Source organism: Notechis scutatus, chromosome 2 (genome assembly GCF_049901735.1).
Source record: "Notechis scutatus isolate UNSWTSFEM ecotype Mainland chromosome 2, rNotScu1.2, whole genome shotgun sequence".
NCBI classification, from domain to species: Eukaryota; Metazoa; Chordata; class Lepidosauria; order Squamata; family Elapidae; genus Notechis; species Notechis scutatus.
The window spans coordinates 222,621,699-222,640,347 of NC_142010.1; the positions used below are offsets into that span (position 1 = coordinate 222,621,699).

An 18,649-nucleotide genomic window follows, 5' to 3' on the forward strand; every position below is an offset into this window, starting at 1 on the left:
AATACTGAACTCAATGAATGACTACTTGGTAAAAAGACTTCAAGTCATAATTTTCCATTCAGGTTTTACTTTCTTGGTAAATCATCATTCAATATGTATTTCAAGGTAAGTTATCTAATAAAATGAATGTATTAATTTAGCATTAAAAGCTTATGTTGTCCAACTCTCAAAAACTCTTTAAAACAATTGATAATAAAAGAGAAAACTCCAAGCAATGAATTCAATAACTGAAATAAAATTTTCATACAAGACAAGAAATTGATGTGTTATGGCTTAAATAATTTTTAGAGCAATTCTTAAAAATAGAGGGAAAACATGTCAAATTTGTGTTTTCCCACTTTTATCCCATAGAGTGTCAGCAATGGGCTGATTATCTTGCCAGAGAACTGACTTAAGAGTTGCAGATAATTTTAGAAATTAAAATTAATTAAAATATTAATTTTTTTTTCAAAAAATAGGTCAAAAGTCAGATAAAGGGAGGCCAATCATTTACTTTATAAGCAAACTTTATAATAACAAATGTGAGGCTTTTCTTATATGTATTAAATCTAGCTCCCAAAATGCGGTTATTCATTGCACACCATAACAAGAACAGATTCATGCATATACCATGGCTATTTGTTTCCAATGGGCATTTTTTTCTCAGAGAAAAAGAAAATCACAGAGAAAACTCATTATAGAGTGAGCTGTACGCAAATGCACCTGTTTCTGTTATCACAATGGCAAGGAAAATGACTAGATTTTAGCAGTTCTCTAAGTATTAAATGTGTAGTAGATTCCCTGTCATAGTTTCTGAAATATTGAAACTACATTCCTTTTCTGTGTCAGGGTCTACAATATATCTGAAAATATATAAAATCAATGTAACGTTTATAATACATGTACATTTTTAGGAAAGAATGTAAAATGATGTATAATCAGTCAGATTTTCTTTCCAAGTTTTAAAAGAGCAACACATACCAAGGGTGATAGAAAAGTATGGATATTACCCTTTAATTTTCTACTCAATGTTGCTTCATAAATAAAATCAATTAATATTTATTTATGTTTAATCAATAAATGTAAAAATCCTTTCTTTGGCATTGGACAGTACTCTTCTGTTTACACTAGAAGGCCATGCAAAGTAGTTACTTAGGGAATCAATTTTCGCTATAATACAGCAGTGCAACTTGTAAAAATTTCAAGCATCTTCTCAAGTGAAACAAACCTGACCCATAGTTTATGCACTGCTAGTTGAGCACAATTTTTGTACAAGATGTCAAAGAAGAGACAACCCTTACGCTTTCAAAGCATATGCTCTTTGTATTCTTTCTTAAGAGACAAGTTTTTTCCAAGTAAATCAAATCTGTGCAAGGAATGGTTTTAAAAAGGCTCCTGTTTCATAAACAATTTAAACATTCCTTACTGTATGCACAAGAGTTAAGCTTTCACTATTAAATAACTTACAGATCAAGAACATGATTGCACACTCTTTCAATACAGCATATCTTAAAAGAGAGTAACAATAATAATAAATATTAAAATGTAAAATATGTTTTGTTTGGAGATGATTTACACCGGTACATTTGGAGAAATTAATAATAGTTGTAGCCTGAAAGGCTTTTCAAGAAAAACAAAACAAGACAAAGTTGTAATTATCAGTGCTGTAAATAAATTGGAATGTTCAAATGCAGTGCTAAAATGTCACAACAACCTCCCGTCAGACCTATATAGTATTGTTACTGTAAAATTTAAATGCTGAATATCAAAAATGCAAATGCAGTTTTCAGCATTTGTGCATGTATGCATGTTATATATGTGTATGCATATATGTAGGTATGTGTACATACATACACATGCATACATATACACACATATATCCATATTCATACATACAGTACACACTATAAAGATTTCTGTGTTAAGATAATTATTTTAAAAAACATACAAAATTAAAGTCAGTGGTTTTCTTTTAGTATTTTTTTCCTCAAAACACATTTTAGGATTTTTTTAAAAAAATTACACTGAAATTAGTTTGAAATGCAAGTAGTAATTCAATTATACATTTAAAAACAGTCAGCTCTAGTAATGTAAGTACTGAGGCTTAATTTCATAAGCAATTTTTTTCTTTTCTTTTGTTACCAGTGCAAATCCAGCTACAGTGAGTACAAACTGGATTATTTTAAAGAACACATGGTTTTAGTGAAACATTTTGTCCTATAATGCAAAACTCATTGCATATGCACATATGATTAATATTAAATAATGTATTTCAGTGCTTATCCATGAGTAAATTCTTACAGCAAGCTCAGTCAGAAACACAATTCACATTACATCAATTTTTGAATGTTAAATTGCCATAAATTTTAGGTATCCATGTGCAAAATGTTTTGTTTTGTTACAGTATTCCAAATAAATTTCTGGTCAGAATTTTTCCATACTCCTTCCTCTTTCCATGTAGTTTCACGCACGCATCTGCACTTGATACATACATGCACAAACATACACACAAACACACACCTCACCTTCCTATGCTATGGTCTAACAAAACATTTTTCTGATCCAACCAGGTACCAAGTGCTTGACCGCCTACATTGTATAGACAATCTTGATGCAGTGAAGAACAAAGGATGGTTTATGTTCATGTGTTGTTCCTAGCAAACATACGATCCCCTCTCAGGGTGAGGTGCTGGAGCTGATACTGAAGCACTTCTGTATCAGCTGGTTCCTTGATGTTCATTCTGTCTAAATTGAGGTAGTCTAGGGATTTTGAGTGAGCTCTTTTACCTTTGAAAAGGCAGAGAGGCAAAGGACCATGAAATGCCTTGTATGGTTCATAAGGTAGTGGCTTGCTGCATTTATCCCCTGAGCTGGGCATCCGTCGCCTTCTACGGCCATTGATCGCTGGGATCTCGTAAGGCTGGTAATATCTGCTTCTGGCTTTGCACACTCGGGAAGAACGAGAAAGTCCTGAATCAAGCTGTTTGGAGCGCAAAGTAGGCCCTATCATTTCAACTTTATTCTGTTCTTCTACAGTGCACTTTTGAGCTAATTTCAGGAGCTCCTCTCCAGTAGTGAAGCCAACCAAGTAGTTAGAATCCATGTGGAGGATTTGGTAACCTGAAACAGTCTGGCGCATTGGTGAGCATGGGGTGCTGGAGCAGCGAGGTTTCTCGTTGTCTGTTTTGCTTGTAGCACTCACTTCAGTGATAGGCAAGGGGAGGGGGACTAGCATAGATCTGGCCTCTCCATTAATGTCAACTTCCATTTTAAGTAAGAATCCAACAACCTAAAATACAAAACAGTTGTATTAGCATCACACAAGCACAGGTGGAACTGGTGTTAGTTGAGAAGTGGCAGTCACTTCTATCTTTAGATCTTACTTTTCAGACTTCATTGTAAACAAGAATATGGTAACAAACAGATGACTGGAGCTGGACTTGCATTCCATTTTTGGCAAAACATTGGTATGTGTCTTTGCCTATCTACCCTTCTTTTCTTCTTTCCTACCAGGTTCAGCTCCCAATCTTTATCTATAAACTGAAAATAATAATACCCTCTCACTCTAGTACAGTAAAACTAGTAAAACTCTAGCAAAACTCAAGGCTCAGTGGCTGGATCTGGCCTGTGGGGCCTGTAGATCTGGAAACAGTGAAGGACCACCCTGTGGTGCTTCTGCCAGTGAAAACAGAGCTCAGGAGGGCCACCTGCAGCCCTTGCAAGCTCAGTTTTCACTGGCAGATGGTTGCAGGATATTGTCACAGCCCAAAATGGAGCTCACAAGGGCCATGCATGGTTCCCCGAGTCCCATTTTCACTGGCAGAGGGTTACAGGAGGCTGTCACAGCCAAAAACAAAGCTTGGGAGTCCATTTTTGCTGGCAGAGCACTCGGGCCACCACAGGTACACCCAACATGAGTGATGTCACGCTGACCACGCCCACCCTGGCCATGTCACCCTGGCCCTCCGAGGTCAAACATTACCCTGATGTGGCCTTCAATGAAATTGAGGTTGACACCCCTGCTCTACTACTCCCTGTGGACAGTAAACATAATGATAGTTCTGAGTATAACCATATTTCAATCACCAGATCTTACCTAGTAGTAGAGCCACAAGACAACCAATTAAAGGGTATCATACAGCTGAAAGAAGTAAAAGCAAGAATTATCTTCAAGATAAAATTTAAAATGTCTTTTTCTTTTCACATGCTACCACCAATTAGGGGCCAAGACAGTGTTCAATTTTCATTACATGCAGACTAAATCCTTAAACAACAGGAACAGCCATGTTTTCAGAAGATGGCTTGAACCCTCCTTTACCGAATTAATTGAATACAGTTTTTCCTGAAGCAATTCTGCCCTTGCTTATCTCCTTCCATGTTATACTGAAATGAATATAATATTCCAAATGCACACCTAAGCAACAGCTAAAAAGCCTAGTATGTTTCTAATTACTTTCAGTGGGAGCACTTGTTTGTAGGGAATCCTCCCTGCCCAACTCAATTTCTACTTTCTACACAACCACAACACTCACGACCCTGGGCTCTTATAGTACTGAATTTAGCTCAGGTAGAAAACAAAGTGATTATGTCTTATATAAACTCCTTAATAAAAACTGCAGTGATCTAGAGATAGCTTGATGCCCTTTTGTCAGTAGGTTAAGCTGTTCTTATTTACAAAGGGATATTCTTAGTTGCCATCTTTTATAACTTTTTATAATATAACTTATCTGCCACCCTTTTATAATATAATTCTTCGCAATTATTTGCTTTGGAGATATAGTGTTGTCATGTAGTGACAATAGAAGATGTTGTGAAGTTTAGCTACTCTAAGTGAAGCTTGAGAGTTTTGGAAGGCAGAACTGTATTTTCAAAGCAAACATGATTTCCCCTTCGGCGTCATTTTGTTGGTTGTGCTTCTGGACACGACCAAATTGGGTTGCGACCGGAGTCCGGGATCAGATTATGGTCGCGACCCGAGGCTCCACTGTATGTGCATTCATATCTTTATTTTATTATTTTTGTGGCCCTTGTAGTATATTTAGTGTAACTGTCAAACATAATACATGTATCAAGATAAGATATAGCCTAGATAGTGAGAAGGTGCGCACTTCTCTTCCAATTTGGTCGTGTCCAGAAGCACGACCAACAAAATGACGCTGAAGGGGAAATCAGTGCGGAAAGGGAATCTTTCCCACACCAAGTTTGTTTGCACACTCGATTTTTGAATCGTGACCAGATTCAAAAATGGGGTGGATTTTTTGTTCGCCATCCAATTTGGTGGAGAACAGGAGTGTTCGTGACCAAAGGTTCCACTGTGCTGGGATTTGCCATCCTCAAACTAAACAAAAAAGACCAGCAAGCAATAATAGCAACTTACACCTCTCTCTCTTTCTCTCTCTAAGTGATTTACAGAGTCAGTACATTGCCCCCAACAATCTGGGTCCTTATTTTACTAACCTCAGAAAGATGGAATGCTGTCAACTTGAGTCAGTCAGAATTGAACTCCTGGCAGTGAATAGTGAGTTATCCCGCAATACTGCATTCTAACCATTGCGGCACCACAGCTCATCAATAACCTCACCACCATCCCTTGGTTATAACACCCTCACTTACAAAAGGGCTGTATGTGATCTTCTACAGGAATCACTTGATAACTTCTATTTGAATTGATTTTGAATGAACAAGATCAGGAATAGGAAGGTTTTTCATCACATTCATAGGGAAATCATGCACTGATTTTTCACAGAAGTTACTTTCAATCAGAAGCCTGTCCTACAAAATACACACCTAATAAACATTGAAGAAAACACTGAAGGAAACAATATAGAATCCATGTGTATAGATTGCTATATGTACAAACAATTTTTTTTTATTCAGAAATGCTAATAAAAAACTTGTGATATAATATTCACAAGAATTGATTGATTTAAAAAAAAACCAACTTATTTATCTGAAACTTCAGATAAAAAAATGCATTAGAAAAAGATATTTATATTTGTAAAACTCAACAGCATCCTGCAGGAAGAAAGAGCCAAACTGTAATTCCATTAGTGCATGAATCTGCTGTGGTTGTCTTCATCAAATACATGTGCTTCTTATGCACACCATATAAAGTAAATTAGTGGTAATCTTCACAGAAAACACTTTTATTAATTTAGCCTTCACAACACTACACAGAATCTGAAGATCATATGCTGTCTGGGAATTAAGAGGCTGCAGTAGAAATATATCTTCAAGGTACCAAATATGAAAGGTTGTGAGAGTCTCTTATCCAGCTTTCTTTTTATGAAAATAGCTCACTACTATCTTAGATGGAATTCTTGAAGTGCTTTGTGTAAAACAATCCAAATGAAAGTAACTGAATGTGTAATCTCCAAGTGCAGATAATAATGAATAGTAAAAATGGGTACTTTCATAGTTCATTTATGCCCATTTATACATACCGGGCACTCTCAAAGCATATCCTTTCATATGTGTAAGGTTTATTAGGAGTGCAATTCATAGAGTTGTATTCCGTCTTCTTATCCAGAAATTTATGATTTATATAGCAAGTATAACTGAAGGTCAATGAATTTTAAATCACAACTGGACATTTTACTGAGTAGGTAACCAAAGTCCCAGATGTGTTTGTAGCTGATTCTGGTTTTTATTTTTTAGTAAAAATCATGTAGTAGGCCTTTTCCTCATTTTTTTCTACCCCAACTGTTCTGGATAGTTGAGGAGAATACTCTGGAAGAATTTTAGGGTATTCCCAACAGGTTAATCATGCTCATCTAGTTTTATTAATAAAAATTTACCATTGGAATTTGCCCTTTCTTATTTGCCCTTTCTGTACTTATTGTAAGCCTCTTTTGTCAATACTTGAACTAAAAAATAAAATTAGCACAAATAAAATGGGAGTGTTCTTCCCACAATCTTCTGCCCTCCTCTCTTGTATCATTGCTGTTCAGAATAGTTGTTCTTTTGTGGGTTTTTTTTAAAAATTCTGGTATTGATTTGAATGTAGCATAAGGCTAGAAAATATCTACTTATATAAGCATGGCACAGTGACCTACAGTTATGATGGATGTACATTAGCAGGTCTGCATAACCTGCGGCCTACCAATCCACTGATGGCAGGAAGATACAGCCACTGCCTAGGTTTTTGCAGTCACCTTCATCCCAACAGGCATGCTGCTGAATACCTGCAGGCCTCACAGCCAGTTCCATTGATGCTGCATGGCTGAATGGTTGATCTGCCTGCCAGGTATTCCTTTGTGACCTGTAATTATTTTTAAAGTAGTAACTTTCCTTTCTACGAGTTATGTGGGCCTGACATTAGCATGGTAATTATATATCTGTTTGTGCAATAAATCATGGTGATGCTAATATTGCTGTTAATGTGGGCCAATGAACTTGGAAAGTACAATTGTCACATGAACCTGAGTAACACTTGCATTTTCCTTGTAGACTGTGGAATATTACAACAGACAGCTGGCTGATTCTTTCCTTGTTGTTTTGTACAAATACACTGCTCAAAAAAAATAAAGGGAACACAGAAATAAGACATCCTAGATCTGAATGAATGAAATATTCTTATTAAATACTTTGTTCATTACATAGTTGAATGTGCTGACAACAAAATCACACAAAAATTATCAATGGAAATCAAATTTAGCAACCCATGGAGGTCTGGATTTGGAGTTACACTCCAAATTAAAGTGGAAAAAAACACTACAGGCTGATCCAACTTTGATGTAATGTCCTTAAAACAAGTTAAAATGAGGCTCAGTAGTGTGTGTGGCCTCCATGTGCCTGTATGACCTCCCTACAATGCCTGGGCATGCTCCTGATGAGGTGGCAGATGGTCTCCTGAGGGATCTCCTCCCACACCTGGACTAAAGCATCCCCCAACTCCTGGACAGTCTGTGGTGAAATGTGGCATTGGTGGATGGAGTGAGACATGATGTCCCAGATGTGCTCAATTGGATTCAGGTCTGAGGAACGGGCAGGCCAGTCCATAGCATCAATGCCTTCGTCTTGCAGGAACTGCCGACACACTCCAGCCACATGAGGTCTAGCATTGTCGTGCATTAGCCAGAAAGCATAGAAACTGAGAAGTGGTCTGTGGTCACCACCTGCAGAACCACCCCTTTATTGGGGATGTCTTGCTAACTGCCTATGCTTTCACCTGTTGTCTATTCCATTTGCACAACAGCATGTGAAATTGATTGTCAATCAGTGTTGCTACCTAAGTGGACAGTTTGATTTCACAGAAGTGTGATTGACTTAGTTACATTGTGTTGTTTAAGTGTTCCCTTTATTTTTTTTGAGCAGTGTAGTTTTGAAAGTCCACAAACCTTCATTTTCAATGTAAGGAATAACATTTTAATATAAAGTTCTCTAACATTTGGCACGACAAATGTAAAAAAAAATAGCTAACGTAGCATTAGATTTGTCTAAAATGTAATATTTGTATCAGTTGCTGTTACAGAAAGGCAACAAATCTCACATAAATTTCATAGACCAAAAGCTTTAAGAATTAAAATGACAATGTCTGCATGTCCTTACAACTTCCTTATCCAACCTAATGGTCTCCAATTATGCTGGGACTACAGTTTCCAAAATTGCCAGTCAATCCAGCTAAATTAGCTAGAAATTGTGAATATTGTAGTTACAACATATCTGGGAGGAATCTTTCAGGTGAGGGATGTCTTACAATATTAATCCAATAGCATATAAAGGTTATGAACATATAGATTATTTATTTACTGACTAAAATACTGTATACATGCCATTCAACAAAACAAACTCTTCATGGCTGTGAAACTTATATTTACCCATTCTTCAAAAAAACCATTAAGTCAGTGAGCTTTCATTCAGTTTTATTAATGTTATTGTTCAAGATGTGCATGTGTGAGAAGAAGGGTAATAAAAAAATATTTTGTGGAGCATCAGCATTTTCTTTTTGATCTCTTCTGTACAACTGAATGAAAGCAGCATTTCTAAGGAAATGCTAACCAGAAACAAAAACTTTTAGAATTTCACAAATTACAAACTGTTTCAGGAGACCCCAACAAAAGAGAAGCAGGATGCATGATTTTTCTAAGTCTTGAGTAGTCAGTCAGCTGCATCTAGGGTCATACCTGATAGGAATAAAGTGCTAGCCCTTTAAGGATTCAAGAAATGGCAGCTTGGGTAATGAAGCTATTAATCATAATACCTTAGACCAGGGGTGTCCAACTTTGGCAACTTTAAGACTTGTGGACTTCAACTCCCAGAATTCCTCAGCCGGCTGAGGAATTCTGGGAGTTGAAGTCCACAAGTCTTAAAGTTGCCAAGGTTGGACACCCCTGCCTTAGACGGAAATTTCTTCTAATGTACAATTTCATAGAACACAATATATACAATATGTAGTAGTTTTATCAACTTGTCTCTCTCCAATTGTAACTGCCAACATTTCCAGAGAACAAGGATCAGCTCAGAGATCATTTTATCCAAGAATTCTATGTGTTTCATTCCATATGCATCCAGCCAATGCCCAATTAGGAAAAGCAGGTAGTAAAAAAAAGAATAGAGTTCTAATCCTCACTGGGGTATAGTTCTATAGAGAAACTGTAATCAGAGCATGACTCAAGCAGTCATAAAATCACAGCAGTGGAAGGAGTCATTTAGGCAATCATGTCTGCACTTGGTATCAAAATCCAAAGTTAAAAAATTCATAGAATGTTTCTGTCTCTACCTCTTCTTTATGTAAGTACTTTTAAACTCTCTTAATGTTAAGACATAATTTTAATATTTAGCCAGTTCTCCCTGCAACTTAAAGTATTTCTACTCTGCACTCTTAAATGACAACGCTTTGACCTTCTATGTGACATTCTTTCTGGGACTCAAACAAATGCCGTCATATTCCCTTCCTCCTACAAGTCTAAAGTGTTAAATATTTCCAGTTCCTACCATCTTTTCTTGCAGGATTTTCTTTTTACCCTCTCATCATCCTTGTGATCTTTTCTTGACCTGTCCAGTTGATCTGAATCCTTCTTAAAATGTGTCTTAAATTGACATATTGATGAAAATGGGATTTGACCAACATAGAATGAAATGGCATTTGTCTTGTTCTGCAGCTATATCTCATTGCTGACTCATATTGTTTGCAGTTAACTGCTATTCTAAGATTATATTCACATGTAATGTCATTCAGGCAGGTAACCTGACCTCATGTATGTGATTTCTATTTCCTAAGAGAAAAAGTGCACCTGTCTATATTAAATTTCATTCTGTAACTTTCAGCTTATTTCTTTTAGGATTGGCTTGTTTTAAAATTTCTTTCTGCTTTCTAGAGTATTAGCTAGGCCACTCATTTTTGCATGAAATCTGATAAACATTCCCTCCCCCTCTGCATCCAAGTCATTAACATGTTAAAGAATATCAATAATAAAAATGTTCAATATTTTAGTTTAATGAGAACCCACTAAACAACACAGATTTCATGCAATTTCAAGCCAGCTTTATCTATCAAGCAAAGAGAATATAGCTGAAACATTCTAGAATTTTTGTCCAATCAGCTATAATAGAAAAATAGCCACTGATACAAGTTTGTAATTTTCCTAAGAGAGTAATAGTATGAGAAAATGATAAGAGGGTTTTGTTTTTTTTGCCGTATCAGTCATGTAAAATATCACATTCAAAACATTTTTGTTACGGGTGGTAATTAAGCCTGGTTCATTGTGAAAGTGAGATCGCATCAACCAGTCCCTAGTGATTATTCTCTCCCTAGCAACAGATGTTTCCTTAGAAATGTTTTCAGTGTACAGATGTCTGAAAATATTTATGTAGTTCATACATATTTTACTTTGTCAGATTTATTCTCCAAAACCTCTATCCTATGTGCAATTCAACAGTTACTTGCATATTCATATATGAAGAAAGTGGATATTTTCAGACTACATACAGAGTTTACAACAGAAGAGTTACATGATGGATTTGCTCATTTGTGAAATGGCTAAAACTATAATTATAACCAGTTTAAAAACAATTCCAAATTATGCTAATAGAGATATAACTTACCCAAAATACAGTGAAAGTGAGGGCTTCAAAATAATTATCTTTTGAAACTAGGTTTTTACTTTTACTTTTTTGTAAGAAAAAATAAATCTAAAATAAAATTGATGAAGTTCAAAGACAAGCCAAACCCTACTCAAGGAGAAAATAACACATAGGCAACATATATTTCATTATGAACAAGAGCAGGCAGACAAAAAAATAGACTACACCAAAACAAAACCAACAAAACCCGCCAAAAACTAAAACACAAGAGTGGCAAAATGAGAGCCAGTATGTTCTAGTGGCACCAGGCTAAAAAACAAAAACCCTGACCTCAAATCCTATCTTGGCCATGAAAGCTAGCTGGGTGACTTTGGGCCAGTCACTTGCTCTCAGCCCAACCCATCTCACAGGGTTGTTCTTGTAAGGAAAATAGGAAAAGGAAGAAGTCCTATGTATGTTTGCTAAAATAATAAAAGTGGGGAATGAATGAATGAACAAATGAGACAGGAACAAAACAATGTCTCCTTCCTATATCCTCACCATTTATTTTTCAAAATTTATCTGGGATCCATGGAGTCCCAGAGGTGTTCCTGGATATAAATATGGCACTGGACACTGGCAAATCCACCATATATTTCCATCTCCTAGATTACAAATAAACATATAAATAACATATTCATAAATGACTGGGAGCCTGATAGGTACTAATGAAGATAACTTTGCATATAAATACTTCTAGCGTATAATTCTATACCGTAAAATCATGCATTAGTGTTTAATAAGGATTTTTTTCCACAAGGAGTCTGGCATGTCTCTCTGATAACCTACATTTGCATGGGATTGTATTAAATCTTACTCTACTGGGCCCAGAATCAGATTTATTTTTAATTTTATTGATCTGTTGGTGTCTTTTTATGTCTCTCTCTTTGTACATTTGTGTGTTTGTATGTATCTGTGTTATGTATATGCATATGTGTGTATACACACACATGTGCTTGTGTGCATGCGCACACACATACACATATGTCTTCAGTCTTAGTCTTGATATCTTCTCAGATATTCTTCATGGATTTATGATTAAATATCAAGAGAGAAAAGCTACAAAACTATGATGCTCTGGATGATAACATCCCTTCATCCTCTGGCATTCAAAGGGACATAGCATGTGTACAGGTGAAACTTGAAAAATTAAAATATCATGCAAAAGTTCATTTATTTCAGTAATGAAACTTAAAAGGTGAACCTAATATATGAGGTAGACTCATTACATGCAAAGCAAGATAGTTCAAGGCGTGATGTGTCATAATTGAGATGATCATGGCTTACAGCTCATGAAAACCCCAAATCCACAATCTCAGAAAATTAGAATATTGTGAAAAGGTGCAATATTCTAGGCTCAAAATGTCTCACTCTAATCAGCTAATTAAGCCATAACACCTACAAAGGGTTCCTGAGCCTTTAAATGGTCTGTCTGGTTCAGTAGGAAGCACAATCATAGGAAAGACTGCTGACCTGACAGTTGTGCAGAAAACCATCATTGACACCCTCCATAAGGAGGGAAAGCCTCAAAAGGTAATTGAAAAAGAAGTTGGATGTTCCCAAAGTGCTGTATCAAAGCACATTAATAGAAAGTTATGCAGAAGGGAAAAGTGTGGAAGAAAAAGGTGCATAAGCAGCAGGGATGACCACAGCCTGGAGAGGATTGTCAGGAAAAGGCCATTCAAAAGTGTCGGGGACTTTCACAAAGAGTGGACTGAGGCTGGAGTCAGTGCATCAAGAGCCACCACACACAGACGGATCCTGGACATGGGCTTCAAATGTCCTATTCCTCTTGTCAAGCCGCTCCTGAACAACAAACAACATCAGAAGCGTCTTACCTGGGCTAAAGAAAAACAGAACTGGTCTGTTGCTCAGTGGTCCAAAGTCTTCTTTTCTGATGAGAGCAACTTTTGCATCTCATTTGGAAACCAAGGACCCAGAGTCTGGAGGAAGAATGGAGAGGCACACACTGCAAGATGCTTGAAGTCCAGTGTGGAATTTCCACAGTCTCTGTTGATTTGGGAAGCCATGTCATCTGCTGGTGTTGGTCCACTGTGCTTCATTAAGTCCAGTGTCAACACAGCTGTCTACCAGGAGATTTTGGAGCACTTCATGCTTCCTTCTGCATACGAGCTTTATGGGGATGCTGACTTCATTTTCTAGCAGGACTTGGCACCTGCCCGCACTGCCAAAAGCACCAAAACCTGGTTCAATGACTGTGGCATTACTATGCTTGATTGGCCAGCAAACTTGCCTGACCTGAACCCCATAGAGAATCTATGGGACATTACCAAGAGAAAGATGAGAGACATGAGACCGAACAATGCAGAAGAGCTGAAGGCCGCTATTGAAGCATCCTGGTCTTCCATAACACCTCAATTATGACAAATCACAGCTTGAACTATCTTGCTTTGCATGTAATGAGTCTATCTCATATATTAGATTCACCTTTTAAGTTGCATTACTGAAATAAATGAACTTTTGCACGATATTCCAATTTTTCGAGTGTGACGTATAACGTTAGAAGCAGATCTCAGGTTTTGCTTGTTAAAAAATTACTTATAGAAATGGCAACAACAAATCAAAACACAGTTTAGCAATTTTATATCAACATAGAAAATAATGTATAATTTTACTAGATTGCTGGGTATGATTTTGGGCTGCAATGTTTTTACATTCAGTATTATTGTTGGGCTTAATGATTTAATGTTACCATTACCATTAGTTTTAGTGTTACTGTTTAAAATATATTATTGTAATTATATACCATACTAAAAAGTTTTTTTTCTTTTTCTTTTTTTACTCTAAAAGTCATCCTCAAAAAACCAAAATTTAAAAGTGAAGCTGCAGAACTAAAAATCCTGGGATTATTAAAAAAAAATATCAGGTGAGAAATAAAATTACTGCAGGAAAGTATTTATTTACAGCATGCTGTCTTTGCTGAAAATATTCAGCAGTCATCTTATCTGCAAAAAAAAAAAAAAAAAAAGCCCTCTAGCATTGGCATGATTTTTAACAACTTTGCTATTGGTTGAAAACATTACATTTTTCAAGTCTACATGCTACATCCATTTTATTTGCAGTCATTCTGCTGAGATTCCCCTGATCATTTAGAGCAAACTTCTGAAGATACATTTGAAGGCAAGCCAGATCTCTCTGTTATGCAGGGAATCTGTAGCTGCCAAGAGCTCTCCGTAGTGCTACTTCCTTTTATGGACAATGAGGCAAAGCAGCAGTACCATGGAGAGTCCTTGAAGCACGTGGGCATACATACGCACAGGCTTAAAAACATACGCACAGGCTTAAAAACTATGCTTCAGAATCAGCTCTATTCCTCAATGGGAATAGACAGTGGTGCCATGAAATATATGCTGCAAATAGCAGATGGCAAAATGCCAGAGCTCCATTACCTACTATAAATTGCAACACAAGTACATGAAACATCAAAAGCTGCACACAGTTTGAAGCTCACTCAGATTTGTAGTTTTGCTATCTGGCTTCTTAAAGTCTTATAAAATCAAAAGGTGTAATACAGTCAAATGATTTAAATTCAGGAGCCGGACTCTATATAAAGGAATCACACTGCTTTCACATTTGTTTTTCACTGTAAAAATAATGACATATCCCACAAGGTATATCTCCTCCCTATGCAGAATATGTATAAGTATATGTAGGATACAGCAAGGATCAAAACTCCATAAATGCCACTGAAACTAGTAGCATGTTTAAATACAGATGGGACTGCTTCTCTGAATATGTATGTTATTTAATTTAATAATTTTAATCTTGAACCCGTTCATAAAATATCTAATAAGCAAAGGGCTTGTGGTCCAAGAATGAACGTCATACATGTTAAGCTACAGTACACCAAGCTTAAATAAGTATACCTGACAATCAAAGCAGACGTATTCACAAGCCCAATATCTACACCGGGCATAAAAGTAGGCCAAAAGACGGTTCGCACTTATTTTATAAATACCGCACGCGCGAATTCGACCTCCACGCATTCTCCGAACGAAACCCACAACGCGTCGCTTCGCCGAGCCAGATACACGCAGACACAATGAAGCCACTGCTGCGTCACGGATGCTCGAGAAGGCGAGCGCGCACAGGGATTTCTACGCTCGCAGGGGTTCGACGGGCACCCGCAAACCAAGCCAGCGTCGTGTGTGTTTACCTTACAACCGCGCATAGGTGACCTCTAGAGAACCGGCGACCTCATCTCCGCCGTGGGGGATCTTAAGAGGCAGCCTCCTCGGGCTTCCACCAAGCCAGGAGCGGCCGCTCTGTTTACAAGCACTGGCTCCTCGGAGGGTTGGCGACCACCCTCCCTCCCTCCGCCAAGCACACGCGGACTGTGCCACAGGGACGCCCGCACCGCAGTCAGCGGGTGGGAGCGCGCCTGCTCTCCCTTCGCGCCATCGCTCCTCGTCCGCCCGGCTGCCGCTGCCGCCTCGCCTCCCGCTCTGCAGCTCTTACGGCTGCCGGGGCCCATCTCGCCCGCAAGGGCGGGCCGCAAACCCTCCACCGGTTCAAGCGCCGCCGTTGGTCTCTCAGGCGCTCCCACCCCTACAGCACTATCCCGCTCTCCTACCTGCGGTCCAGGATGCCGGGGCCTGCGGGCCGCGCTTCCGCCGCCCGCAACGCTGAGCAGGCGAAGGAGCAAGCGAGAGGCAAGCGGCGGCCCCTCCCCGCTCTCTTATTTTGCCGGCTTAGGGCGGGGATTGGAGTTGGCGTGGCCAGGCGTAGAGCCGCTCCTCCTGCCGCGGTCCCGCCCACCGGTGCCTCCGTTAGTGCCCTTTCTGGCTCTAAGCGTGGGAAATGCGGAGCGCACAAGCTTGTTTTTGCTTTCTTGTAACAGCGCCTTTCCCGTCCCTGCTCCCTTTGCGGGAGCCACCGCCGCCTCCTTTCGCGCGTTTTTGTTCGGTCAGATGGAATTTGTGAAGTCATAAAAGTCATAAAAGAAGGTTCCGAACACTTGAAAACTCATTTTTTCCCTATTTCAACCCAGGGTATTCTTAGTTAGAAATAAAGCCCATACGATCTCGGGCACGTATAGGCCTTCTTGAGGGTGTAAGCTTTCTTTCATGAAATCTGGGACTACGATATAGATGACACGATCCATTTGCCTCGGCAGGTGGCTGATTCGCCTTTGCCCTAAACTGTTAGTACTTGGATGGGAAATTTCTAGGGAAATTGGTGGTTGGAGAATTTTGGGAGATGAAGTCCGCGAATCTTAAGTTTCCAAGTTTCAGAAATCTCTAAATATCAGGGCTGGTGGACTTGAAAACATCCTGGAAGAACACAAAGATATTTTTTTTCCTGTTAAGAAAGATGGCTGGACAGGTCACCAGGATTCAGTCAACTTTTCCCCTTCCTAAACCTGAGTAAATTGCCCATAATTGGGTAAAATGTTTTTTTTTCCTTTGGGTAACAAGGCATGAAAGCATTACCCACAAGAGGGATATTTTAATTGACTTAAAAGATTGCCAGATTTACTATATTCAAAACTCTTCCAAATTATTCCTACTCACACAGAAATTGATCAATGGATATTTTGTGGAAATGACATGAACATCCTTTTTTATAATGCAGGTAGTCCTTGAATTATGATAATTATTCAGCTAGGTTAATGCTAAAAGAAGGGAGGGTATGACTGGTCCTTGAAATTTGGTAACTTTCTGATAAAGCTGTTTTGGGTAATGAGGGAAAAAGTTTGGGAAGCACTACCTTAGAAGTTTCTCTTTTTTAAAGTGAAAGTTGACAGTTTTGGAAGTCTGATATTGAAGGAATTCAATTTTTTTAAACCTTTGTTTTGTTGTTCTTCCAGTCATCATAAATGGATTTAACTAAATATTTCTATGCCTTCTTAATACTATTATTTCATTCCCAGATAGACTCAGTAATCTATTGTTGCTATGGATTTCCCTTACTTGGATTTTTTTAAAAAAAACCTGAAATGTTAGCCAGGCTGGAGGAACTGACTTTTGGTCCAAAAATGAAATATTTCAATTTCAAACAAATGGTGAGTTATCCAAATGTTTTTACTGATGGACAAATAGAAAAGTTTGAAACATATACTTAAGGAATTATACCTTAAATGTGTTTAAATTCTGGCTGAATAGAGTCTTCTAAATATAATTAAATTTCTCAGTAGTCCAGATTTCATCTTGCTGTTCTTGTTTTCTTTTCAGTTTGACTGGTTTAGCCAACAGCTCTTCCTTAGAAATTTTATTTTTTCTCTCCAAATGTTTACCCCTCAGTGTGACATCTGGTGCAACTGTCATTTGATTTAACATCATTACATATGAGGTAGCTTAGGCTGATAGCAACTAGCTCTAAAGCTACTAATTCATATGTTTCAAGGGCTGGTGAGAATTTCAACATGGGACTCTCCCAATTCTTTTCCAGGATACAGATTTAAAGTTAGTACATCATTGAATATACTAAGACTTTTGTGTTGCAAGTCTTTGAGCACAAAGTGCGTATGCATGTTTGTGTGTGTATATGCTTACAATGCTTACAACATACAGATTGTTTTATAGATAGATAATAGCTAGATAGTCATTACAATAGTAAAAATTATACACTAATGGAAAGAGAAAAGTACAGGCAAAAATACATAAGGAAGCTACTTCCAACTTTCATCACAAGTATAAACAAATGTAATAACCCTTCACCCTTGTAAGTTATCTCTTAATCCCATATTTCATCTATCGATATGCAAATCCAGAAAACATTTTCTGGATTTGCATCCAGAATGAACTTTTCAATCCTGGTATCAGCAAAGTCCAAAAAGTTCTAATAGTCTTAATCTTTCATTCAATCAAATATCTTTTTTAACTCATTTGAGATTTTTTTCAAGCTTCTTTTATAGATCCAGTATGAAAACATTTTACAGGTGTAAAATGTTTCTTGGGTGTATTATTTGTATTTCTCTTTTAATTTTTAAAACTGCAGCCAGTTTCTTTTGTATATCTAGCAAAGCATCCTTTTCAAAATCATTCTCTTGGCCGGACATTGGTAATATCACGTTCTATACTTCGTCTTGTCAGATAAAATTTGTTCTATATGTTATTTAATTTACATCTTTTAGAAATAATCCATTCACAGCTGACACTGTTGCTGACAGTGTTGATACTGTGGTTCTAGTTACATTCTTCATGATCTTTAATATTTCCGATAGTAGTGGTTTGTATCATTCTGTAAATCCCAGTGTTAACTGATATCAGGCTTGTATTTTTCTTCTGCTTGAAATCTTTAGTTCCCTTTAGCACTGTTTCTAAAATCATCACTTACAATTGCCTTGTGTTCTTGATATTATCCCTCTGTTGATGCAGCCTAGACTGCCTTGGATTTTGGACAGCCCAGGACATTGCTGGCTCATATTTAAGTGGTTTTCCACTCAAACACCTAGTTCCCTCTGAGTTGCTGCTATTGAGCCAGATACTATACATGGGCATTTAGTTTTTCTTACCTAACTTTTCTCACTAGTGAATTGCATTTTGTTGGGACTGTGCCGTTTTCAACTCTTGTCAAGATCCTTCTGCATCTTGAGTTTATATTCTAAAGTTCGGCTATTTTCTCCAGCTTGGTATTGTATGCA

At 37.7% G+C, this 18,649-nt stretch overlaps 1 protein-coding gene across 3 annotated transcripts; it reads right to left on the reverse strand.

Annotated features, from left to right (window-relative positions):
• Nucleotides 1-50: 50 nt before the first annotated feature.
• MACIR (macrophage immunometabolism regulator) lies at nt 51-15,756 on the reverse strand. Of its 3 annotated transcripts, none has more exons than XM_026672889.2 (2): nt 15,638-15,756; nt 51-3,268 (listed from the first exon to the last, which is right to left on the reverse strand). In XM_026672889.2, the coding sequence occupies exon 2, from the start codon at nt 3,245-3,247 to the stop codon at nt 2,621-2,623; it is 627 nt and encodes a 208-aa protein (XP_026528674.1). In that variant the 5' UTR covers nt 3,248-3,268; nt 15,638-15,756; the 3' UTR covers nt 51-2,620. The 3 variants fall into 3 exon arrangements, with proteins under 3 accessions (XP_026528674.1, XP_087814252.1, XP_026528691.1); XM_087958126.1 differs by lacking the exon at nt 15,638-15,756 and adding an exon at nt 15,221-15,365; XM_026672906.2 differs by lacking the exon at nt 15,638-15,756 and adding an exon at nt 4,076-4,129.
• Nucleotides 15,757-18,649: the final 2,893 nt, after the last annotated feature.